A 20,212-nucleotide genomic window follows, 5' to 3' on the forward strand; every position below is an offset into this window, starting at 1 on the left:
AGGTTCTTGGTTTGCATTCGGCCGGCTACCTTGGTTAATACTGCGGGTGCGATTAACGTAAAATACCCACCGTCTGTTTCACAGTGGGCATGAAAGATCCCTTGACATAATTTGAGGAAGAGTAGGCCTTTGTGTGCCAGTATTATGGTCTAAATTTACCAAATTAGAAAAATTAAGAGCAAACTACTTCTTTGGGAAAACACAAAGCAACATTGCCCCCTACTGCAAAACTTAGCATTGTGACTTTCCTGGGTAAAAAAGCCTAATAAGTATAACTGTTGCTCTGATTCCACCGACGAATCCTTGCGCTGCCATGCCTGCAGACCATCAAGCCTGCGGACATTGGCACGGTGCGCAAGCTGACCAAGCCTCCACATCTAATCATGCGTATCATGGACTGCGTGCTGCTGCTGTTCCGCCGCCGGGTGGACACCGTGACGCCTGAACCCGAGCGACCATGCATGCGGCCCTCCTGGAGTGAGGCCCAGAAGCTCATGAACTTCTCCGGATTCCTCAACTCATTGCTTACCTTCTCTAAGGTGCGAGGGCTTCTCATCAATGAGTCACACCAATCTTGAACTGGGTGACAAGGTAACCAGGATTTGGACCATCGCAAACTCGGCTGGGCTTAAAGTACCGTATTTTCCCGCACATAACCCGCAGACGCATATACTCCGCAAAAATAGCGTTTTGTGTAAAACAAATTTAGATAGCCCGCACCTCCATATACCCCACATGCATTCATATATTTAACGTCGTTACCGCAGCTTAATTCCATCATATTAATACAAAGTTTACATTTGTAATACATTCCACTATCAATTGTTTACATTAAAATCATAACGTGCACAAAGAAAAAAAAATAACCGAAAACGAGTCAACTTAAAACAGTAAATAAGTAACAAAAGTAAATATCCAATAAAAAATGGTTTTCACAAGTAATTTGTCCAAGCAAAGTTTAATGACAGAAATGTATTTTAATTAGTTATAGATTCATGATTGTGCACTGTAATGCGGTTGTTTTCCCATGATGTCCACACTATTTGCTTCTTTTTCCTCGGATTTCTATTTGCTTCATTGCTGTACATTATTTAATGTTATTGCTTTTGTCATTTTGGTGATCTGGGTTACTCTTGCAAATGAGACTAATCCTGATTTCTTAAGTCCTCGCCTGGTTAATCAAAATAAACTCGATTCTATTAACTTTCAGCGTGTGCGGCTGTGCGGTGGGTTTGTAGGACACCATCAACGAGGAGATGGTGGATCTGCTGATGCCGTATATGGATATGGAGGACTATAACTTGGAGACGGCCAGGAATGTGTGCGGGAACGTCGCGGGCTTGTGCTCCTGGACCAAGGCCATGGTCACCTTCTTTGGCATCAACAAGGAGGTGCTGCCGCTCAAGGTGAGGGGTTTCATCTCAAGTCGCTGCTTGGTATCCTCTTCCAGCATGGTGACATGAATAGGAGACCACAACCGGCGGAGGTCGTTAGCCGAAATTCCACAATCGTGCCAAGTGAACCCATCGTCTGTCGAGTTCTGATTGTACTTGGTTGTTTTTTTTTATAGGAATTGTTTTGAAAATGTTTAGATAATTTAAACATTTGAGAATATGCCTACTATTATTTACTCATGTAGGTGCTGCCAAGACTTACAAATGTCCATATTTACACAAGTACGTAAACCTTACATTATTCATATCCATGTACTATTTACATTAATAATAGTACATGTTCTGTTTATGAATTCTCAGCAGAAGCGGTTTCCTTACTTTTAACTCTTATTCTCACCCAACTAATTTACTCCAAATCCTCCTCTCCTTTTTCTAACAGCTCTCAAGAAAATTAGAAGGTTCATCTTATAAATCAGGAGTGGGCAACATGTTCCCTACTGAGATGCCAAATAAGACTTCCAAATACCTTTGGCGGTGGACCATGCATGAACACACACACACCTACTTTCACTTCTGTCACTGTAAGAAACCCAAGTGCAGTGACAGGAGTGACTGGGGTGTCCTAAAATGTATTTTTCCAGGTAGAAAATATTCCCCTCTAGTATCCAATTAGCCCAGCTAACATGCTTGCACTAATTGATAAATAATGTTTGCAGGCCATTTTGAAGTGGTATGCCTCGGGCATCTGTGAAAAAAAGAGCTTCATAGCTCATCGGATTTCTCCAGGATAAATAAATATTCTGCTTCTGAAATTAATTTGCACGCCGATATGTTTTTGTTTTAATAATCGGATTTGTTTTATCTGTCAACAATCAGTTTCTCTCATTGTCCCCCCCCCAACACTTTCTTCTTTGTCACATGCCGACACCTCTGCCGGATGACGTCCCCTCCTTCGAACACCACCCATGCTCTCGTCGTTCTTCCCGCATCGCACCGCGCAGGCCAACCTGATTATCCAAGAGTCACGGCTGGCGGTGGCGCAGGGAGAGCTGGATCGCGCGCAGGCGCAGCTAGATGAGAAGCAGCGTGAGCTGGACGCGGTGCAGGCCATGTACGACACAGCGGTGCGTGAGAAGCAGATCCTGGTGGACGACGCCGAGGCCTGCCGCCGCAAGATGAACAATGCCACGGCGCTAATCGATGGCCTCGGCGGGGAGAAGGCGAGCACTGCACCGCTAACGTACAACCTATTCACAATCGTCATTGTATTTGTCATCGTTGTCAGCTATGTATTTTATTGCGAATTATTATGTACCTGGTCGTCATCAATATTGTAATCGTCATTGTCGTCTTTGTCAAAAGCATCGTTAATGATGATTTAAAGGCCAAATCCAAGACATTTCTTCTCTGCTTATCGCTGGCTCTTCTCTATGAGAAGTCTTCAATCTTCAATCATATCTTGCTACACTGTGGCCGCTCTATCTTTGTGCATTCATTGGTGAGTGGGCTGAGATCATAACCTCACTACATTTGAGACCTTATTTTATTCAAAGGTAGCTGCCAGCTCAATCGATCTGACCAATGAGTCTCCCGGCCATCTATATGGAGATGTTTACCACCATCCCCTTGCTCGGCAAGCAGATTCGCTGGACAGAGGCGAGCAAGCGCTTCCAGGACCAAACGACCCGACTGGTAGGGGACGTGCTGCTGGCCACAGGCTTCCTGTCCTACTCGGGGCCCTTCAACCAGGAGTTCCGCAACCAACTGCTACAGCTGTGGCGTCGCGAGATGAACGTGCGCAACATCCCCTACACCAGCGTGAGTGTCCTTCCTGTCTCTTCTTGCCGTTGTCACAGGTACCATTTGTATTAATCCAATGCCCGTTGAGGGCCTTCCAAATCGATATGTTGGTCAGTGCATGTTGGTGAAGGTGGGCAGCACTGAGCTGATATCCTGGATTCGAATCCAGGCAGTCATCTGTGATTAACCCATCTCGATGATCTTAGGCCAGTCAACACTGACTACACAGAAACCATCTGGACTTAGTTTAGAAAATTCCATCTCTGAGAATTGAATATCAGTTTAGCTGTCACGTGACAAACATTACTCTCGGTCGCAGAGAATGTGGATCGGAGGTCATTTGAAGGGATCTCCGATATAGCCCTGTGATCCATAATAGAGGTTTTTTTTTGGGGTTAGATCGCGTAAATATATAAATGTGTCGTTATTACCCGCCACCACCCGACACAGCCAACTCGTAAGGGTTGTCACGTAAACAGAACATGCCACAACATTTACAATCTGAGTACGACGTTTCACCAGTAATTACAACTAGTTTTATCAGGCGACAGCCAGATTTGTGGAGCAGTCCACCTGTTTCGTTCGTTATATAGAGGCGTTGATGTGGTGACCACACTTCTGCGCTCTTGCGCAAAGTGGGAGGGGATTAATGAGTGAACGTACATTATGCCTGCGCATTATGCGAGACCTTTGATGTTGTCCTTCCTGTCCATTGTGTGTATTAAAATAGCCATTTCCGTGGGCCATTCTCTCAAGACAAGGATTGCGCTGCTCTGCAAGAGATGCAAATCTTTGTGTGATGACATGACTAATAGCACAATTGGGACAGAACTGGGGAAAATAATTGTAAAAATGTAAAGAAAATTATTGTCTTCGCCATACTGTTGTGCTGGCACACTTGCCCACCCCCCCCCCCCCCCCACCGCAGGACCTTAACCTGATCGCCATGCTGGTGGACAATGCGACGATCGGTGAGTGGAACCTGCAGGGGCTGCCCAACGACGAGCTGTCCGTGCAAAACGGCATCATCGTGGCCAAGGCTTCGCGTTACCCGCTCCTCATCGACCCTCAGGGCCAGGGCAAGATCTGGATCCGTAACCGAGAGAAGGACAACCTGCAGGTGCCTCGCTCTCACACACAGCAGAGCCAGCTCAATATTTTACAGCCCTTTTGTCAGTCCACTGTTGGATGAGGGCCTCTTTACACCATGCAGGTCCTGTGGGTTATTTGACTATGCTTTACCACACTGGTCAGTGGGGGTTGGTTCAAGTTCATTTATTATGTATAGCCCTGTGAGCCATTCGGCTCTTGAATCGGGTGCAACCGCAACAAACAAAAAAACAAAAACATGAAAATGACAGGGAGAGTAGAAGCGGGAGCACACAGACCAAATAGAGCTGAGCGTTGAAGGAGGCTGACCGTGCGCACAACTGCAGGTGACATCGCTGAATCACAAGTATTTCCGCTCGCACCTGGAGGACAGCCTGTCGCTGGGCCGCCCCCTACTCATCGAAGATGTGGGTGAGGAGCTGGACCCCGCGCTTGACAACGTCCTCGAGAAGAACTTCATCAAGTCCGGCACCACCTTCAAGGCAAGCAGGCGACACCGGTGCCACCACCAACACCACCCACCCACCCACATTCGCACACCACCAACGGCAACCCCCGCACATTCACACACCTTCTGTATACATACACACACAAAGAGAGTCACTCATATTGACCCTTGCAGGTTAACACACACCCTAACCAGTAGCAATACTTGCCATTCGCCACTAAGTGACGGCGACGTCCCCACGGCGCTTGTGACAGGTCAGGTGCACTTTGAGGCCACCTTAAGTGTGGAAGGCTCACTGACAGGAGGTCACAGGACAGACCCAGGTGCCATGGTTTGGCTGAGTGAGATGAATGGTAGATGCACCAGCTTGTACCCCCTACTCTGCCAACTTGCTGAATTTTAGCTGCCTGGCGCTCCGCTCGTTGTTTCGAGCGTCGCTCCTCTGCCCTCAGTTGTTGTTAGGATGGCGACTGCCTCCAACTGTACAGTAGCGTCCTTCACGAGCCTCTTCCACAGAGGCCGATCTTGACACTGCTGGTACCAGTCTTCGGCAGGTCCACTCAGCTCCATGTCCTCCCGTACCGCATCAGTCCATTTATTCTCCAGCCCATGTTGTGCCCGTTTAGCCCCCTCTATGCAGCCAAACAGAAGCTGATTGGGCATGCGGTGGCTGGGCATGCGGGCTACATGACTCAGCCAACGCAGCCTTGCCTCTCACACCCCCTCTCACCTCGTCTCATACACCCCCTCTTACACACTCGCTCAATGCTGTTTTCCCTCTGCGGAAACATCACCGTGAAGGAATAGGAACTGTTCTGAAACGTGACGGAATACGTGTTTGGTACTGTGAGAAGTGATGGTATGGCGTACCCTCGTATATCGACCCATTTGGACCACTATATAGGGAAAATTAAATACATATGAAGTGAAAATACTGGCATTGGGTAGCCCTGGCTTAATTCCAAAGTTATATGGCGGTACATCCTTTATTCTTATGATTATAAGATTCTCCATGAAGTAAGATGCATCCAAAACGTTTACCCAGTGTCATTAAAGTTATATAAATGTTGTATCTCTCACACACACGTATGTATGTTTAACTTCTTTCGCACCGTACGTAACCAACTGTGCTAATACACACACCGGATTGTACAATGCACCCCCAACTTTTACTTTTAATTATAGGGAAAAAAAGTGTTGTATTATCCAGAGAATACACAACCGTGAAATATGGGAATTTGTTGAAGCATTATAATATATTTTTGTTCATATAACATCATCCTTTTTAATTGAATGGAAGTATGGTTCGCTGAAAATTGCGAAAGGGACGAGTACACCACAGAGAAACAAAAGCAACAAGATCAAGTATACGGCATAACCACAACATGAACTCGGCAGCGCGACAGGAAACACTTGAACTTCTTACATCAGAGAAAGCCCAGGGAATGAGTACACAGGTGTCCAAAGCACCAACCCTGGCGGATCCCCTGGCTTTACACAGCAGCCCAGAGTGCACTACCAGAAGGTAGATATAACAGATGTCTCCTCCCAGCACCACTGTTCTGCCACATCAGCAGAACAGATGGAACCCCCAGCACCTCATAGCTGCTGAGTGACCCCCCCAACCAATGAATGACCTACCCTGATGAATAGACAGCCATAATAATTGCATCGTATATAGTACTTGAGATGTATAGTCAGTAGCTTATCAATGCAGCATATTGAGTGACTTTTAAGAGAGACAGTGGGTCTGCTCTCGGCTCACAGGTGAAGGTGGGCGACAAGGAGGTGGATGTCATGAAGGGCTTCAGCCTCTACATCACGACCAAACTGGCCAACCCGGCATACACACCCGAGGTCAGCGCCAAAACGTCCATCATCGACTTCACCGTCACCATGAAGGGCCTGGAGGACCAACTGCTGGGCCGTGTCATCCTCACCGAGAAGCAGGTCCGATGCTCACCGCAAACCAGGGGTTCACACCAGGGGTCAGCCAGGGACGAAACCTTGGGGCTGTCTTCATTGTCATTGTCGTCATCATCATGAACAACCTGATCATCATCATTATCAGGATCATTGTCATCGTGGACGTCATTGTTATCACGATTGTAATTGTAATCGTCAATGTTCTTAATGTTGTCATCATCAGTTTGATAATCACTTGTTGTATAAAGTGGATGCACCACGTAAGTTTCAAAATGCTGAAATGACAGATAGCAGTGATTTGCACCATTAAATAGAAATTATGTAAAAACTAAATATTTTAAATGAAAGATCATCTACTACTGGATGAAGACTTCCCCGAGCCATCGCCAACCATTTCGGTCCTGGAGTGCAACAAAAAAAAGTAAAAGAATTTTAAATAATCACGAGATAACAAATGTATCAATATGAGCGCAAAACATATATGAAATCTGAAGCGTAATATCCAGCGCTATAAAGTTGTACCTGCCGCTCGCTTCGATGGCAGGAGCTGGAGAGCGAGCGCGTGACACTGATGGAGGAGGTGACGGCCAACAAGCGCAAGATGCAGGAGCTTGAGGACAACCTCCTGTTCCGCCTCACGAGCACCCAGGGCTCCCTGGTGGAGGACGAGTCCCTTATTGTGGTCCTGCGTGTCACCAAGGCCACGTCTGACGAGGTGAGGTTCATCGAACGAGCACTATCCAACAACAACCACTGAGTCGACCTAGCGGAGGTCCACAACCCTTTCTGATATCTCTCGCCACTGATGATGTTAGCCGTGTCCGAAATTCAAATTGCTGGGTTCCAAGGACAGTAAGCTAACCACTGCATCACCGCTGCCCACGTATGCTTCCATGCATACACAACAACAACGGCTGCCATTCACAACTCGGTGGTGGTGACATCACCACATCGCTTGTGCCAGCCCAGGTGGAATTTGAGGCCACGTGAATTGTCGGAGGCTTGCTGAAAGGAGTTCACGGGACACACTCACGTGTTATGAGTTGACTGAGTTAACTGGCAGATGTGCCACCATGTGCCATCTTGCTGCCTGGTATTCAATTCATTGTTGTGAGTGTTGCTCCCCCACCCTCCGTTGCTGCACATGCGCACGTGGACACATCCATGCATATCCTCCATCCCGTATGCATGCCACAGGTGAGCGAAAAGCTGAACATCGCAGCTGAGACAGAGCTGAAGATCAATGCGGCACGTGAGGAGTTCCGCCCAGTGGCGAACCGTGGCAGCATCCTGTACTTCCTCATCGTGGAAATGAGCCTCGTGAACGCCATGTACCAGACATCGCTGCGCCAGTTCCTCGGCCTCTTCGACCTGTCAGTGGAGACCGCGGCGCGATCGCCCATCCCCACGAAGCGCATCGCGTCCATCATCGAGACGCTGACGTTCGAGGTGTACCGCTACACGGCGCGCGGCCTCTACGAGAGCCACAAGTTCCTCTTCACGCTGCTGCTCACGCTCAAGGTGGACCGGCAGGCCAAGCGCATCTCACACGAGGAGTTCCAGACGCTCATCAAGGGTGTGTAGAGCCTTGTTGTCTCAGCAGATCCATTGCGGAGTGACGTTGTTGCGTGTCTGACTTTTTCAGGATGAGAATGTGTTTCCTTATTTTACTTATTTTTCATCCCAGGGCTTGAGTGAAGAGCCAGATCGTGGCTCGAATTTGTATATTAACAGCTTTACGTCTCCCCCTTTTTACGTCTTTTCGCAAATACCTTGTCACTTTATTAATACTACAACCCGATTTGCGTGGCCTCAACCCACTTACGTCGCTGACAGCATCCGTCCTTTCTCGTATCCGTCACCTCAGCCTTTGCTTCCACCTACCCTGTAAATTGCTTTGATTTACATCGTTTTCGATTATCGTCGCAGCTTTCAGGAATGCATCCCCGACATAAACTGAGGTATCGCTGTATACATTTTCTACGGTTAATCTTTCATGAGATACATTTAATTGGAAAAGACATCGAATTTGACTTTTTTTACATTACAGTCAGTGAGTTATCTGTTAATGAGCGTGACTTAGTTTCACGCACATCTCAGTGGCAGATGATTTTAGACAGATTTTAGACTTTTACTCTCTCGCCTTACCACTACTAATGTCATTTACTTTGGAACTGACTTGATGTCAACCCCTACATTCTTTCCACTGCCAAACCTATACAGACCTTAGGTTCATAACTACATATTTTACATTGACATGATGGACTATTGTATCGTAAAACTAACAGCTTGCTTCCTGCCCAGCCCCATACACATGCAAGGATACATGACAATTTTTAAAAGGCCTGCTCAAACCCACATACCTTATATAAGACTGTACATCACTGAAGGAGGCCATTTGTCTGAAATGTCAAAATCTTCTGTCTTATCTGATGATGAGGCCAATAAGGTTGAAACTGGTGCAAATGTTTCTTGCTTAAAAATATGTTGCTTAACAATATTGGTTTGGAAATCCAATTGGCCGATGGAATAAATTAACTATTATTAATATGTGGAGACACAGAACGGAGTTCTCCTTATATATGCTGTTATCCATAATGTCCGTAATAAGTTTGTATAGCGGCCTTTCAGAGAATCACAGCCTCTCGCATGAATATCGTACAGGTGAAATTTAGAATTTGAGCAGGGAATGTCAGCTGCCACGTTGCAACAACAATATTTGCGTGGACATGTGATCTGGCAGTGCAAGGGGGTCCAGGGGTTTTGGTTTGAGGGGTCGCTATACCACTGTTGTGTATATATGGTGCATTGTATGTATATTGAACTTCTTTTGCACCGTGTGTTGATAATTTACAGGTGGTGCGGCGTTGGACCTAAACGCCGTGGAGCCCAAGGCCAAGAAGTGGATCCTGGACATGACGTGGCTCAACTTGGTGCAGTTGTCGCGCTTGCCTAACTTCAGCCAGCTGCTGGCGCAGGTATCGAACCACGAGCGCGCATGGCACGCCTGGTTCGACACGGAGGCCCCCGAGGAGAACCCGCTGCCTGATGGCTACGCCACGTCGCTCGACACGTTTGGCAAGCTGTTGCTTATCCGCAGCTGGTGCCCCGACCGAGTGATCGCGCAGGTGAGAGCATGGAGGGCGTATCCAGCAGAGACATCTGTTTTAAAACGTGAGACGTTCGTGCGTGGGATTTCCTCCTTTGGTTGAACTTTAAATTCAAGGATGTCTCATCAATGCCTGTTGATACTTGCTGTATTTCACTTCCTATTCTGCCCTATTCTGCCATAATTTAGTTTGTTATAGTTATTTTAAATATATTTATTTTCTGGACACTCGCTGCAGGCACGACACTACATCTCGGAGTCGATGGGGGTGCGCTATGCCGAGGGGGTTATCCTGGATATGGATACCATGTGGGCGGAGAGCGACTGTCACACACCGATGATCTGCTTCCTGTCCATGGGCTCCGACCCTACAGAGAACATCGAGCGTCTTGCCAAAACTAAGGCAGGAGCAGCACATCTCACTCACATACCACTCACAGTGCACCTGCCACTTCTATCTATCTATTGCTCACCTACCTCAAAATTAACGCTGTGCGGTCGTGGTGCAGGGCGTACCGTGTCGCGCCATCTCCATGGGTCAGGGCCAGGAGGTGCACGCCCGTCGCCTGCTGGCGCAGTGCATGCAGGAGGGCGGCTGGCTCCTCCTGCAGAATTGCCACCTGGGCCTGGATTTCATGGACGAGCTCCTAGAGAGCGTAACGACGGCCGAGGGAACCCACGCTGCCTTCCGAACGTGGCTGACCACCGAGGGCCACCCGCGCTTCCCCATCAACCTGCTGCAGTCCTCCATCAAGTTCACCAACGAGCCACCGCAAGGTGCACCCCACTCCCCCTCCCCCCACAATGTCTGACCCACCTCCCCCAGGCGCTGCCCAACCACTTGCCACACATCCCCTGCCTACCCTCCAAAGGCAAAAAAAATACTGACAGCGTACATGGAAATCCAATGTTCAGTTCTGTTCCTTCCACTTGTTATTCACTCGCGTCTAAATTTCAAAGGTGTGAATGTATCCAAAGGGGCCATTCCTGATTCAAAAGAGAGTCATCATTATCATAATCCATGATTAATCCAGAACTTGATGAAGACCCCCCAAGGCATCACCAGCTCTCATATGGTCTCGGGATGCAGCAATTAATCTGAATTTATCGCTCCATTTCCCTGGTGGATTTCCTCTCGGGCACGCTCCCTCCTTGGGAGTGGCAGTCAAAAAATCCATTGTACTTATGAAGAAAATTAATTAATTAATTAATTCGATGATAATATCTAATAATGAAAGCTCCTGAACACCATTGCACATATTAATACATTCCTTCATTCCAGCTTGCACTGTGGGCAGTGAGATAACGCATTCACCACTTGTTTTAGAATTTCACGGTTCGAATCCAGTAGTCCACCCTTCTTAATTCGACTGGTGTATTTACGTGACTTTACCGAAAGAACCAAGAATATGGTGTATTCACGTTACAATACGCAGCGTCTGCTTAACAGTGGAAGTTAAATATCCCATAACGTTATTCAAAGAAGAGTAGATCAATGTGTGTCGACCTCATGGTCCACATTTAGCAAATTAGAGAAATTATCGCAAATTATACAATTAATTTAAAACAACATTCACACTTACAAATCGTCATCCCTACCGCAAAAAAAACCTTTTCTTGAGACTCAGTGAGTAATAATAATGACTAGTTCATAAAGCTTGTCGTCGCCAGGAAAAAGTTTTAAATAAATATAATAATTAACGATCAGACACTAACAACTACTCAAAAAATTGTTCCAAAAAATATATAATATTGTTGACCACTTGATTCAACTTCTTATATTTAAGGACGTACCCATCGCAAACCGCTCAATTTAAGTTTCCGTTTTTTTATTAGAGAGAATAAAAATGAATGAACTTAATACTCTATGAGGGGAAGTTCCTATTTTTTACCGTTTTCGAATTATTCAGATTTGCACATCATAAAATTCGTATGTTTTCGTTCAAAACCGCTTGATGCAAAATATCTCAAAAACAATAAAAGATAGAACAATGGTTCTCACTTTAATTTTATTTGCTGTTTAACGCTCTATCAAACTAAAAATACTGCATTGTTATATTTTGAACGGTTTCTGAATGACACGCACAAACATTTTTATGGAGCACTTAAAATAGAGATTTGGGGGCCTTAAAATTTATAACCTCGGATTTTGAGATTGTTCCTGTTTTTGTGTCCTAAAAGCTACCTGTGTACCAAATATCAGCTTTCTACTTTGTCGGGAAGTACCCTAGAGGTTTTTGAGACATAACATACCGATTAAGGTCTTTATTTACATAGATAATTTGATTATAATGTTTGTGACAATGAAAACCATTGGCTGCTGAACGCGGCCATGTGCAGGCGTGAAGGCTGGGCTCAAGAGGACGTACGCCGGCATCACGCAGGACCAGTTGGACATCAACAGCCTCCCGCAGTGGAAGCCACTGCTCTACGCCGTCGCGTTCCTGCACACCACCGTACAGGTCTGCCCTCAGCCCTCCCCTCGGGATCTCATTGTTACACTTGTGACAGTGCGTCGATTACAAGCAATGCTTGCGTTCACGATGCGTCTTAAGAGGCGATTTAATGTTGTGAAAGCGATGGCTCCATATCTTATAGATGACAGGGTTTGAATAAAAATGTTTGGTTCTTTCAGTGTTTGAATGTTGAATAAGTGTCTTTATTGAGATCGTTGGCAGACATGTAGAGGCTATGATATACAATGTTATATGCTCTATAATTTCTCACTCACGTTGATTTTAGTGGGGAATTTATAAATGGATCATCCCGTATATGCAGTTAGCAATATACATCACTATAATGTTGGTTCTTTCGGTAAAAAGAAATAATAGATCTATTATTTATAATAATAGATCTATTATTTATTTTATAATAATAGATCTATTATTTATTTTCCTATCTACGTGACTTTACCGAAAGAACCAAACAGTGTGAATTCCTGAGGTCACAAAAGCTTCAAATCAAGATTACAATGTATATGTACAGCCATTTTGGGTCATGAGGATTCTTTGACAATACTTCCCCACACTAGCTACTAGCTAATGCCGGATGGCAAAGGTGGGAAGCAAAAACTTTGGAGCATAATACAGTACAACAATGGCTTGTTCTGCATTGCCTCTTGCTGCCAACGTAGCAGCGCAGCAGCCTGCAACACAAGTTGTATGCATTGTAGTCACACATCCATGCACTATCCAGGCTTAAACCTGCTTGGCTTTCCACATCTTATATCATACACATTGATGATCATGAACGTTGTTCTCTCTCGACATCTCTGTTGCTATCACCAGGAGAGGCGCAAGTTCGGGCCGCTGGGTTGGAACATCCCGTACGAGTTCAATCAGGCGGACTTCACGGCGAGTGTGCAGTTTGTGCAGAACCACCTGGACGACCTGGACCAGCGGCGCGGGGTGAACTGGAGCTGCGTGCGCTACATGCTGGGCGAGGTGCAGTACGGCGGCCGCGTCACCGACGACCTCGACAAGCAGCTGCTCAACACGTTCTCGCGCGTATGGTTCGGGGAGTCCACCTTCGCCGACTCGTTCTGCTTCTTCCGTGGCTACAGCGTCCCGCGCGGCCGTACCGTCGCCGACTTCATGGCGGCCATCGAGGCCCTGCCCCTCGTCGACTCGCCTGAGGTGAGCTCGGCTTGGCGCTGAAAGTACTCGCAGTGACGGTTAAATATCGATTGAGGACCGTTTAAAAGTGATCAACCTCACGTGGCCGCAGTCTGTACGAAATAATGTCGTGGGCTACATGCGACCGGTGGGCCATAGGTTCATTACCCACTCTGTAAAGCCGTGCACGCAACACAACGCGGTTTGAAAGCCAGCACCTAACCCGTGCCTCCACCCCGTGTTTTCCTCCGTACCAGGTGTTTGGCCTGCACCCCAATGCCGACATCACCTACCAGACCAACATGGCCAATGAGGTGCTGAGCGAGATCGTCAACATCCAGCCCAAGGACAGTGGCGGTGGAGCCGGGGAGACCCGCGAGAGCGTGGTGCGCCGACTTGCCGACGAGATGCTGGAGAAGCTTCCGCCGGGATACATCCCCCACGAGGTACGCCGCTCGTGTGGGCACGCCCAACGAACGGCTCTCAGCCGCACTGTGGAGGCCTGAGTGTTGCAGGCAGTGCAGAAAAACTGCGGTCGTATGAAAAATTACCAGACAAGAATTTTGTATGTTGTTTTAGTAGTCGGTAAAATCCAATTATAAGATTGGGATATGTATGCAAGAATTCATAAAATCTGTATGTAATCCGTTTCAATCAAAAGTGACGTTCACACCTTTAGACTTATTGATGAGTTCCGTGCCCTCCCCCTCAGCACAATCAGAATCTTTATTTATCCTGGAGAAATCCGATGAGCTATGAAGCTCTTTTTTTTAAATAGATGTCCAGTAGGAGCAGGTCATAAAGTTACATCAACAAACAATACAAGTATAGGAAAGGTAAGCAAATCACAAAAAATGCATAAAGTATATGAGTTCAAATTGCATAAGTACATCAATTATCAAGCTTGAGCAAGGCACCAAAACAATAGCAAAAACAGTCCCAGACCATACCAAAGCAACACAGTCCCTGAATAAAATTGCGCATTCAAATTTAACTATCGATATATGGGTTAGGATTAAAGTTACAAATCATTACCCAGAACACCGACCCAAACGGCCCATCCCCGCTAAGAGGTACCCATTGCCCTTGTGTATTTGCGTTGCTGTACAGGTTAAATCCCGGCTGCAGAAAATGGGAATCTTCCAGCCCATGAACATCTTTCTGCGGCAGGAGCTGGACCGCATGCAGCGTGTCATCAGCCGCGTGCGAACCACGCTCGTCGACCTCAAGCTGGCCATCGACGGTACACCGTGTGCCAAGCCGCAGTACCCATCCCACACTGGAGCCACTGATACGATGTACCTGTAGATCCCTCCTTGTCGATCCAATGCTGGCTATGCTGCACGAGCGTCTCCCCACACAATGTGAGTCGTGATTATTTGACCATACTTCACGGTGCTGGACAGCGCGAGTTGGTGAATGCACGGAATATCGACGAAAGTACAGTACAACAATGTATTTTGCAGCATTTCTGTCTGGTGTCCACCAAATCTGCCGATAGTAGCCTACAGCAATCTGATGTCCCTATTGATAGCCCATCCAGGCACTATCCAGGATCCATCCTCCTGAGCTTTCAAACTCTGACAAAATCGGGCACATTGGTCATTGGTGCTGTTGTGATGAAACTGAAAATATGTACACTGCCCTTCTTTGCAACCAGGAAATTGCTCCAAAGTGCCGAGACAATAAAAGAAAGAACCTCCGAACCTCCGAGCTCTTTCCTCCTGTTGACTTTGACTGTGACACACACTCATAGCTTCCGGCAAAACGTACTGTGAATATACAAATTAATTAAATTTTTAAAAAATCGTGAATATGAATCTTTGAGCCACCTGCATCTAATTGGATTTAAATCCAACTCATGTGCTCGTTTATTTTTTTTAATGCATCCTGCAAACAGGCACCATCATCATGTCGGAGGACCTGCGAGACGCTCTGGACAACATGTACAACGCGCGCATCCCGGCTCTGTGGCAGAAGATCTCGTGGGACTCGGCCACGCTCGGATTCTGGTTCACTGACCTCCTCGAGCGAAACTCGCAGTTCAACACCTGGCTCTTCCAGGGTCGGCCGCACCAGTTCTGGATGACCGGCTTCTTCAACCCTCAGGTGATGGCTGAGGCATCTCTGTGCACACTGCTGAGCGCGAGCGGGGCTTAGTGGAAGCCGCCACGTGGCGGGGGTAATGCATGCAAGTATGCCGATTTGTCCGTCAGAGAGAATAAAGTGCTGATAGGTGCACTGTAAAATTAAACAATTTTAGATCATCCCACGATATGGGATGCATAAGCCGTTTCTTTTTTTACCAATTTAATTATGTATTTTTTATTATGATCATTTGTAGATGGAATGGTCAGTCAGGTTGATTGCATTTTTTGAAGTATGTAATTATTAGGCATAGAGCAATACATCAATGGAAAATGTATACTTACGCTCACTATATTCTTTAAACTGTGTGCCGAAAAATCAGTCATTATAGTTTCATAGGAGTTGAAAGCCTTGATGCTAGTTCCTTCAATCAATCTTCAATCTGTAATGATGCTCCTCTGCTACACCAGTGGTCTGAAATTCCCTCCCCATGACCATCTCTGCTGTTGATTTTCCGTCCCTGTTTAAATCCAGGTTCACGATCATCCTCTTCTCCTCTGCCCCTGACAGTTGTTTTCTCTTTATATCAAATGGCTCCTTTACCCAGGATGACCGTGTGACACTGCTTGCTTGCATGTCTTGAGATCGTATTTAAATGCTATGTAAATTCCATTTGATTTATAATTATATCGTGTACTTTTTGAGTCAGTGCAGAATTTTTATGACCAATTTACTAAATAGCATCATATGACAATCATTTTTGGTCCACCTGCAATAAACAATATCACTGCAATTACATGGCTCAATACATAATGATTGGCAATGATTACCAATAATTTACAGAAAAAATACATGAAAAAAATGCGCGTAGATGGTATGGGCATCATCACACATTATGTATCCACTGCTGGATGAAGGCTTTTCTCCCATGCCGTTGCCACCCCTTGCAGTCCAGTGCTGCTACCATCCATTTCACCTGTGCACATTAATTGATCTCAATGCTCCATCTCCGCGGCGGAGGATTCCGTTAACCCAGCGGAGCATCCGTTAACCCAGCGAGGTGATTATTGCGCGCGCCCAGGGATTCCTGACAGCCATGAGGCAGGAGACGACGCGGCAGAACGTGAGCCGCGGCTGGGCCCTGGACGCTGTGACGCTGCACAACGATGTGACGCGCATGATGCGCGAGGATGTGACGGGCTCGCCGCCCACCGACATCGGCGGGGTCTTCGTCTACGGCCTCTTCCTGGACGGTGCCGGCTGGGACCGGCGCAGCGGCAATCTGGCCGAGGCCCTGCCAAAGGTGAAAAGCCCTTTCCATTAACGATAAAAAAATATTATGTGGTTGTTAACATGGCTACTCTGTCGTTACTTGGCAGAAAACAATTCACCCCCTCGCCATTCAATTGTTGCAATTTGGGGTTGCGATTATAATCTGAAGCAGCTATAGGGTTTACAATAAATGATTACGTACAACATTATACGGGGGTGGCGACATGGCCCAGCGGTACCACGATCACCAATTGTGACAAAGGCTTGTGATTCGAAGCCAGCAGGCCACCCTGGTTAATCTTTGCGGGTATTTTAACCATGGTCGAAATGTGCCATATCTGAAAAATGACCTGCAAATTACTTAATTAGAATACATAGCATCATTCTTTTAGTTGCCGAGGCATTTAAGCGACTTATAAATGCAAGGAAATGTTTTTACATTTTTAAAATGAGCTATTATTATAAACATTATTGAAATAAATCAATACTGTACAGATTATGTAACTGTAGGTTTATTTACAAATCATTGCAAAAAGGCAACTATCCACTTAATATACATATCTTTTTGTTATTTATGAATTTGTAATATCCTCTATTGTGATGGTATGCATGCCACACTGGTGGCATCTAAAAGCATGAATGGAGATCACAGAAGCTTTAGATTTGTTTCATATTTTAGTCTGCAGAATTTTTTAAGCTAAAAATCCCTGCATGTCAGCTTTTGTACCCACTTGACAAGCTTTAGTGCCTGCCAATTTACATGGGTTGTGTTTATTCTGATTTACAAGTAATTGTGGAAATGATTGTTGAAGGACAGGAACACTGCAAAACCTGGCTTAGTTTAAGTGTGGAGTTTAGCAAATACTGTAAGATGAATGTAACAGCCCGCCACAAATACATGCGACTCTTGTCCCAAATTTTATGCACATAACACGACTTACTGTGCACTTGACGGTACTGTAAATTTCTCATTTACCGCAAACTCAAGGAAGCCAGTGTGTGCAATTCGGTAACACCATCCCGCTATTAACTGCGTTCCCACTCGCAGGCATTAATTACCATATTCATTTCACGTAGGTCCTCTTCACGCAGCTGCCTGTGGTTCATATTTACGCCATCAACACGGCTCCCGCGGCTGACGCCAAGGGGGGGAAGGCAGTGGCGGTACAGCAGCAGCAGGCGGCGGTGCCGTACTCGTGCCCCGTGTACAAGAAGCCGCGTCGGACGGACCTCACGTACATATTCCCGTTGCTGCTCAAGACCACCCAGAACCCCGACCACTGGACCCTGCGTGGGGTGGCGCTGCTCTGTGATACAAAATAACTCGTGCGCACGCTTCGGGCCAGGGTGGTGTGAAACGTTGGTAACACGTGTCGGAGCATGGCAGCAATTAGGCACGCTACAGATGCTTTAATTGCAAGTTGTTTCTTTCGCTCACAATACCTGCGTCAAATTCAAAATCGTGCAGGGGAGAATCGATTCATATTTATGAGAACGATATGCAACTGTTACATTAATGCTGATGGCGCGAATAAAAGTGTGCAAATTTAAAGTTGAGAAACAATACATACTACAAAATAATTTATTTTTTAATGGGATTCAAGGGCCCAAATCGTAACAATGCCATTGCTTGGGTGATCAATCGTTACATATGCTTAGCAGCAATGCATTGGAAATGCCCATTCTTTCTCAGAAGTGGTGATATTAAACGCACTAACAGCATTAATTGCGTTAAATCCACTCAAATCTTGTAGTTCAACTTTCAGCCATGTTACTCAGTTCTTGTTCGTCCTGACCCGTGCTCAAAACCTCACGCTTGTTGTTTCGCAGTCGCAGTCACCACTATTGTTGCCTACCTAAGTGGCTCACAGGTCATTTGGGAGAGCCACTGTATCAAGTAGGCACTGATAATGTGCGTTTGTTTGCACTTTACTGTTAGTTTAAAGAGCGAGCACTTTTAAAATATATTGTGAGTTATATGCAGAACTTTACAGCAACTTTGCCTTTTCTCATATGCTTATTAAGAATACACTGTGCTCTTAGACATTAAAAGCTTATTTGTTTGCACTTATATCAGACTCGTTGATTTTGTTAAATCTTCACGTAGACACCTGCTGAAATTTGTGATGACATAGAAATTTACGGTGATAAAGTCACGAAGCAAAATTAACCAAATAAGGAATGCGAAGAGGATATGTTGAGTATTTTATTATTCACAATGTGAGTCATGATACATACATTCGTGATTATGCATTGGTATATAAAATTGTATTTCCATTATACAAAATTTTACAAACATGTAAATAAAATCCCATTACAAACAAACCATACAAGCATACAAGTTGAACAGTGTTTCAGCTGATGAGCCTGCCTTGGAGTTCACTGACATTCAGATGCCTAAAAGCATTGGTCCCCAATCTTTCTCGACCTGCGCAACACTCTCAAGCTTAACACATTTTGTGTGGGTCACTGTGCACCAGTAAAATGTTTTTCGAAATTTAAACTGCCTAAATCACTTAAATATTAATGAAAACAATGGGTTTGATTTATTTTTTATATAACAGCGAAGTTGTACAATAGGAAATCTACATTTGGTTTTGTGAAAAAAAAATCTACAATTCCGCAGACCACTTCCCACAAGCCTTGTGAATCGCAGGTTACGAAACACTGAAAGAAATGGTGCTAAATGGCTTCTGTACTGCGACTGCAATTGACAAAAAAAATCACGAACAGATAGAATATGCCTTGTCCAAAAAATTATTTAAACAGCGACACATATCTCTGAAAACCAGTCAACATATTAAAATGTCATGTTACTGCATCGTCATAGTAAATATGCGAGTTGTTTTGTGTGTGCTGCCACACAGGTGGAGGTAAGAGAGTAGGAGAGGCAAGAGTTGGACAAAGAGGGAGGTTGGAACTCATGTAGCCGCCAGGCAAGCTCAGCTGGAATTCTTCAGTCAGGCAGCTCCTTTGGAATTCCTCGTCCTTACCCAAGCCTTGCCTCCCCAAAAGGAAGCATTACGGTGCCTTCCATTTGTCTCAACTCGTTATGATTATGCCAAGTACAGTATATGCAACTTTCTGCATGCATTGTTTGACAAGACCGTAACCCATAATTGTCGAATGTGAGAAAAAAGCAATACAAGTCCAAATCCATGACTTAAAAAAAATAAGGCATGTATGGTTTTCACATGCCTGAGTGATTAACGACAGAGGCACATTACATTCAGTGTTTATCACGTAAGGAATAGCTGTTAAAAGGAACGCTCAAGTGAATTTTGCATTAAAGTGTCACAAGTAGCCATTCATTATCTTTAATTACCCTGGACTCCAGGTTAAAACAGGTAATCAATGCACTGCCGATTAACATGGTTGGTCAAGTACGGTGCGAAAGAAGTTAAATATACATTTCCACAAGTACTGCATTCTGGTCTATTTTCCCCACCCA

The 20,212-nt window shown here is 45.6% G+C and overlaps 1 protein-coding gene across 2 annotated transcripts in view; it reads left to right on the forward strand.

The window, feature by feature from the left end:
* LOC133345118 (dynein axonemal heavy chain 5-like) overlaps positions 1 to 18,832 on the forward strand; it is an 82,991-nt gene extending 64,159 nt beyond the window's left edge. For both annotated transcript variants that reach the window (XM_061555607.1, XM_061555608.1), the window contains exons 58-76: positions 324 to 539; positions 1,239 to 1,406; positions 2,396 to 2,614; positions 3,036 to 3,212; positions 4,123 to 4,314; positions 4,631 to 4,786; positions 6,520 to 6,702; positions 7,223 to 7,393; positions 7,876 to 8,254; positions 9,535 to 9,806; positions 10,026 to 10,190; positions 10,297 to 10,564; positions 12,128 to 12,249; positions 13,075 to 13,422; positions 13,659 to 13,847; positions 14,512 to 14,644; positions 15,302 to 15,510; positions 16,571 to 16,792; positions 17,839 to 18,832. In XM_061555607.1, the coding sequence (XP_061411591.1) occupies positions 324 to 539; positions 1,239 to 1,406; positions 2,396 to 2,614; positions 3,036 to 3,212; positions 4,123 to 4,314; positions 4,631 to 4,786; positions 6,520 to 6,702; positions 7,223 to 7,393; positions 7,876 to 8,254; positions 9,535 to 9,806; positions 10,026 to 10,190; positions 10,297 to 10,564; positions 12,128 to 12,249; positions 13,075 to 13,422; positions 13,659 to 13,847; positions 14,512 to 14,644; positions 15,302 to 15,510; positions 16,571 to 16,792; positions 17,839 to 18,084 (4,035 nt within the window). In that variant the 3' untranslated portion in view covers positions 18,085 to 18,832. The remainder of the gene's footprint in view (positions 1 to 323; positions 540 to 1,238; positions 1,407 to 2,395; positions 2,615 to 3,035; positions 3,213 to 4,122; positions 4,315 to 4,630; positions 4,787 to 6,519; positions 6,703 to 7,222; positions 7,394 to 7,875; positions 8,255 to 9,534; positions 9,807 to 10,025; positions 10,191 to 10,296; positions 10,565 to 12,127; positions 12,250 to 13,074; positions 13,423 to 13,658; positions 13,848 to 14,511; positions 14,645 to 15,301; positions 15,511 to 16,570; positions 16,793 to 17,838) is intronic.
* The last annotated feature ends 1,380 nt before the right edge of the window (positions 18,833 to 20,212 follow it).

This window comes from Lethenteron reissneri, chromosome 21, assembly GCF_015708825.2.
Source record: "Lethenteron reissneri isolate LAM-NWPU_2019-01 chromosome 21, ASM1570882v1, whole genome shotgun sequence".
In the NCBI taxonomy this organism is placed as follows: Eukaryota; Metazoa; Chordata; class Hyperoartia; order Petromyzontiformes; family Petromyzontidae; genus Lethenteron; species Lethenteron reissneri.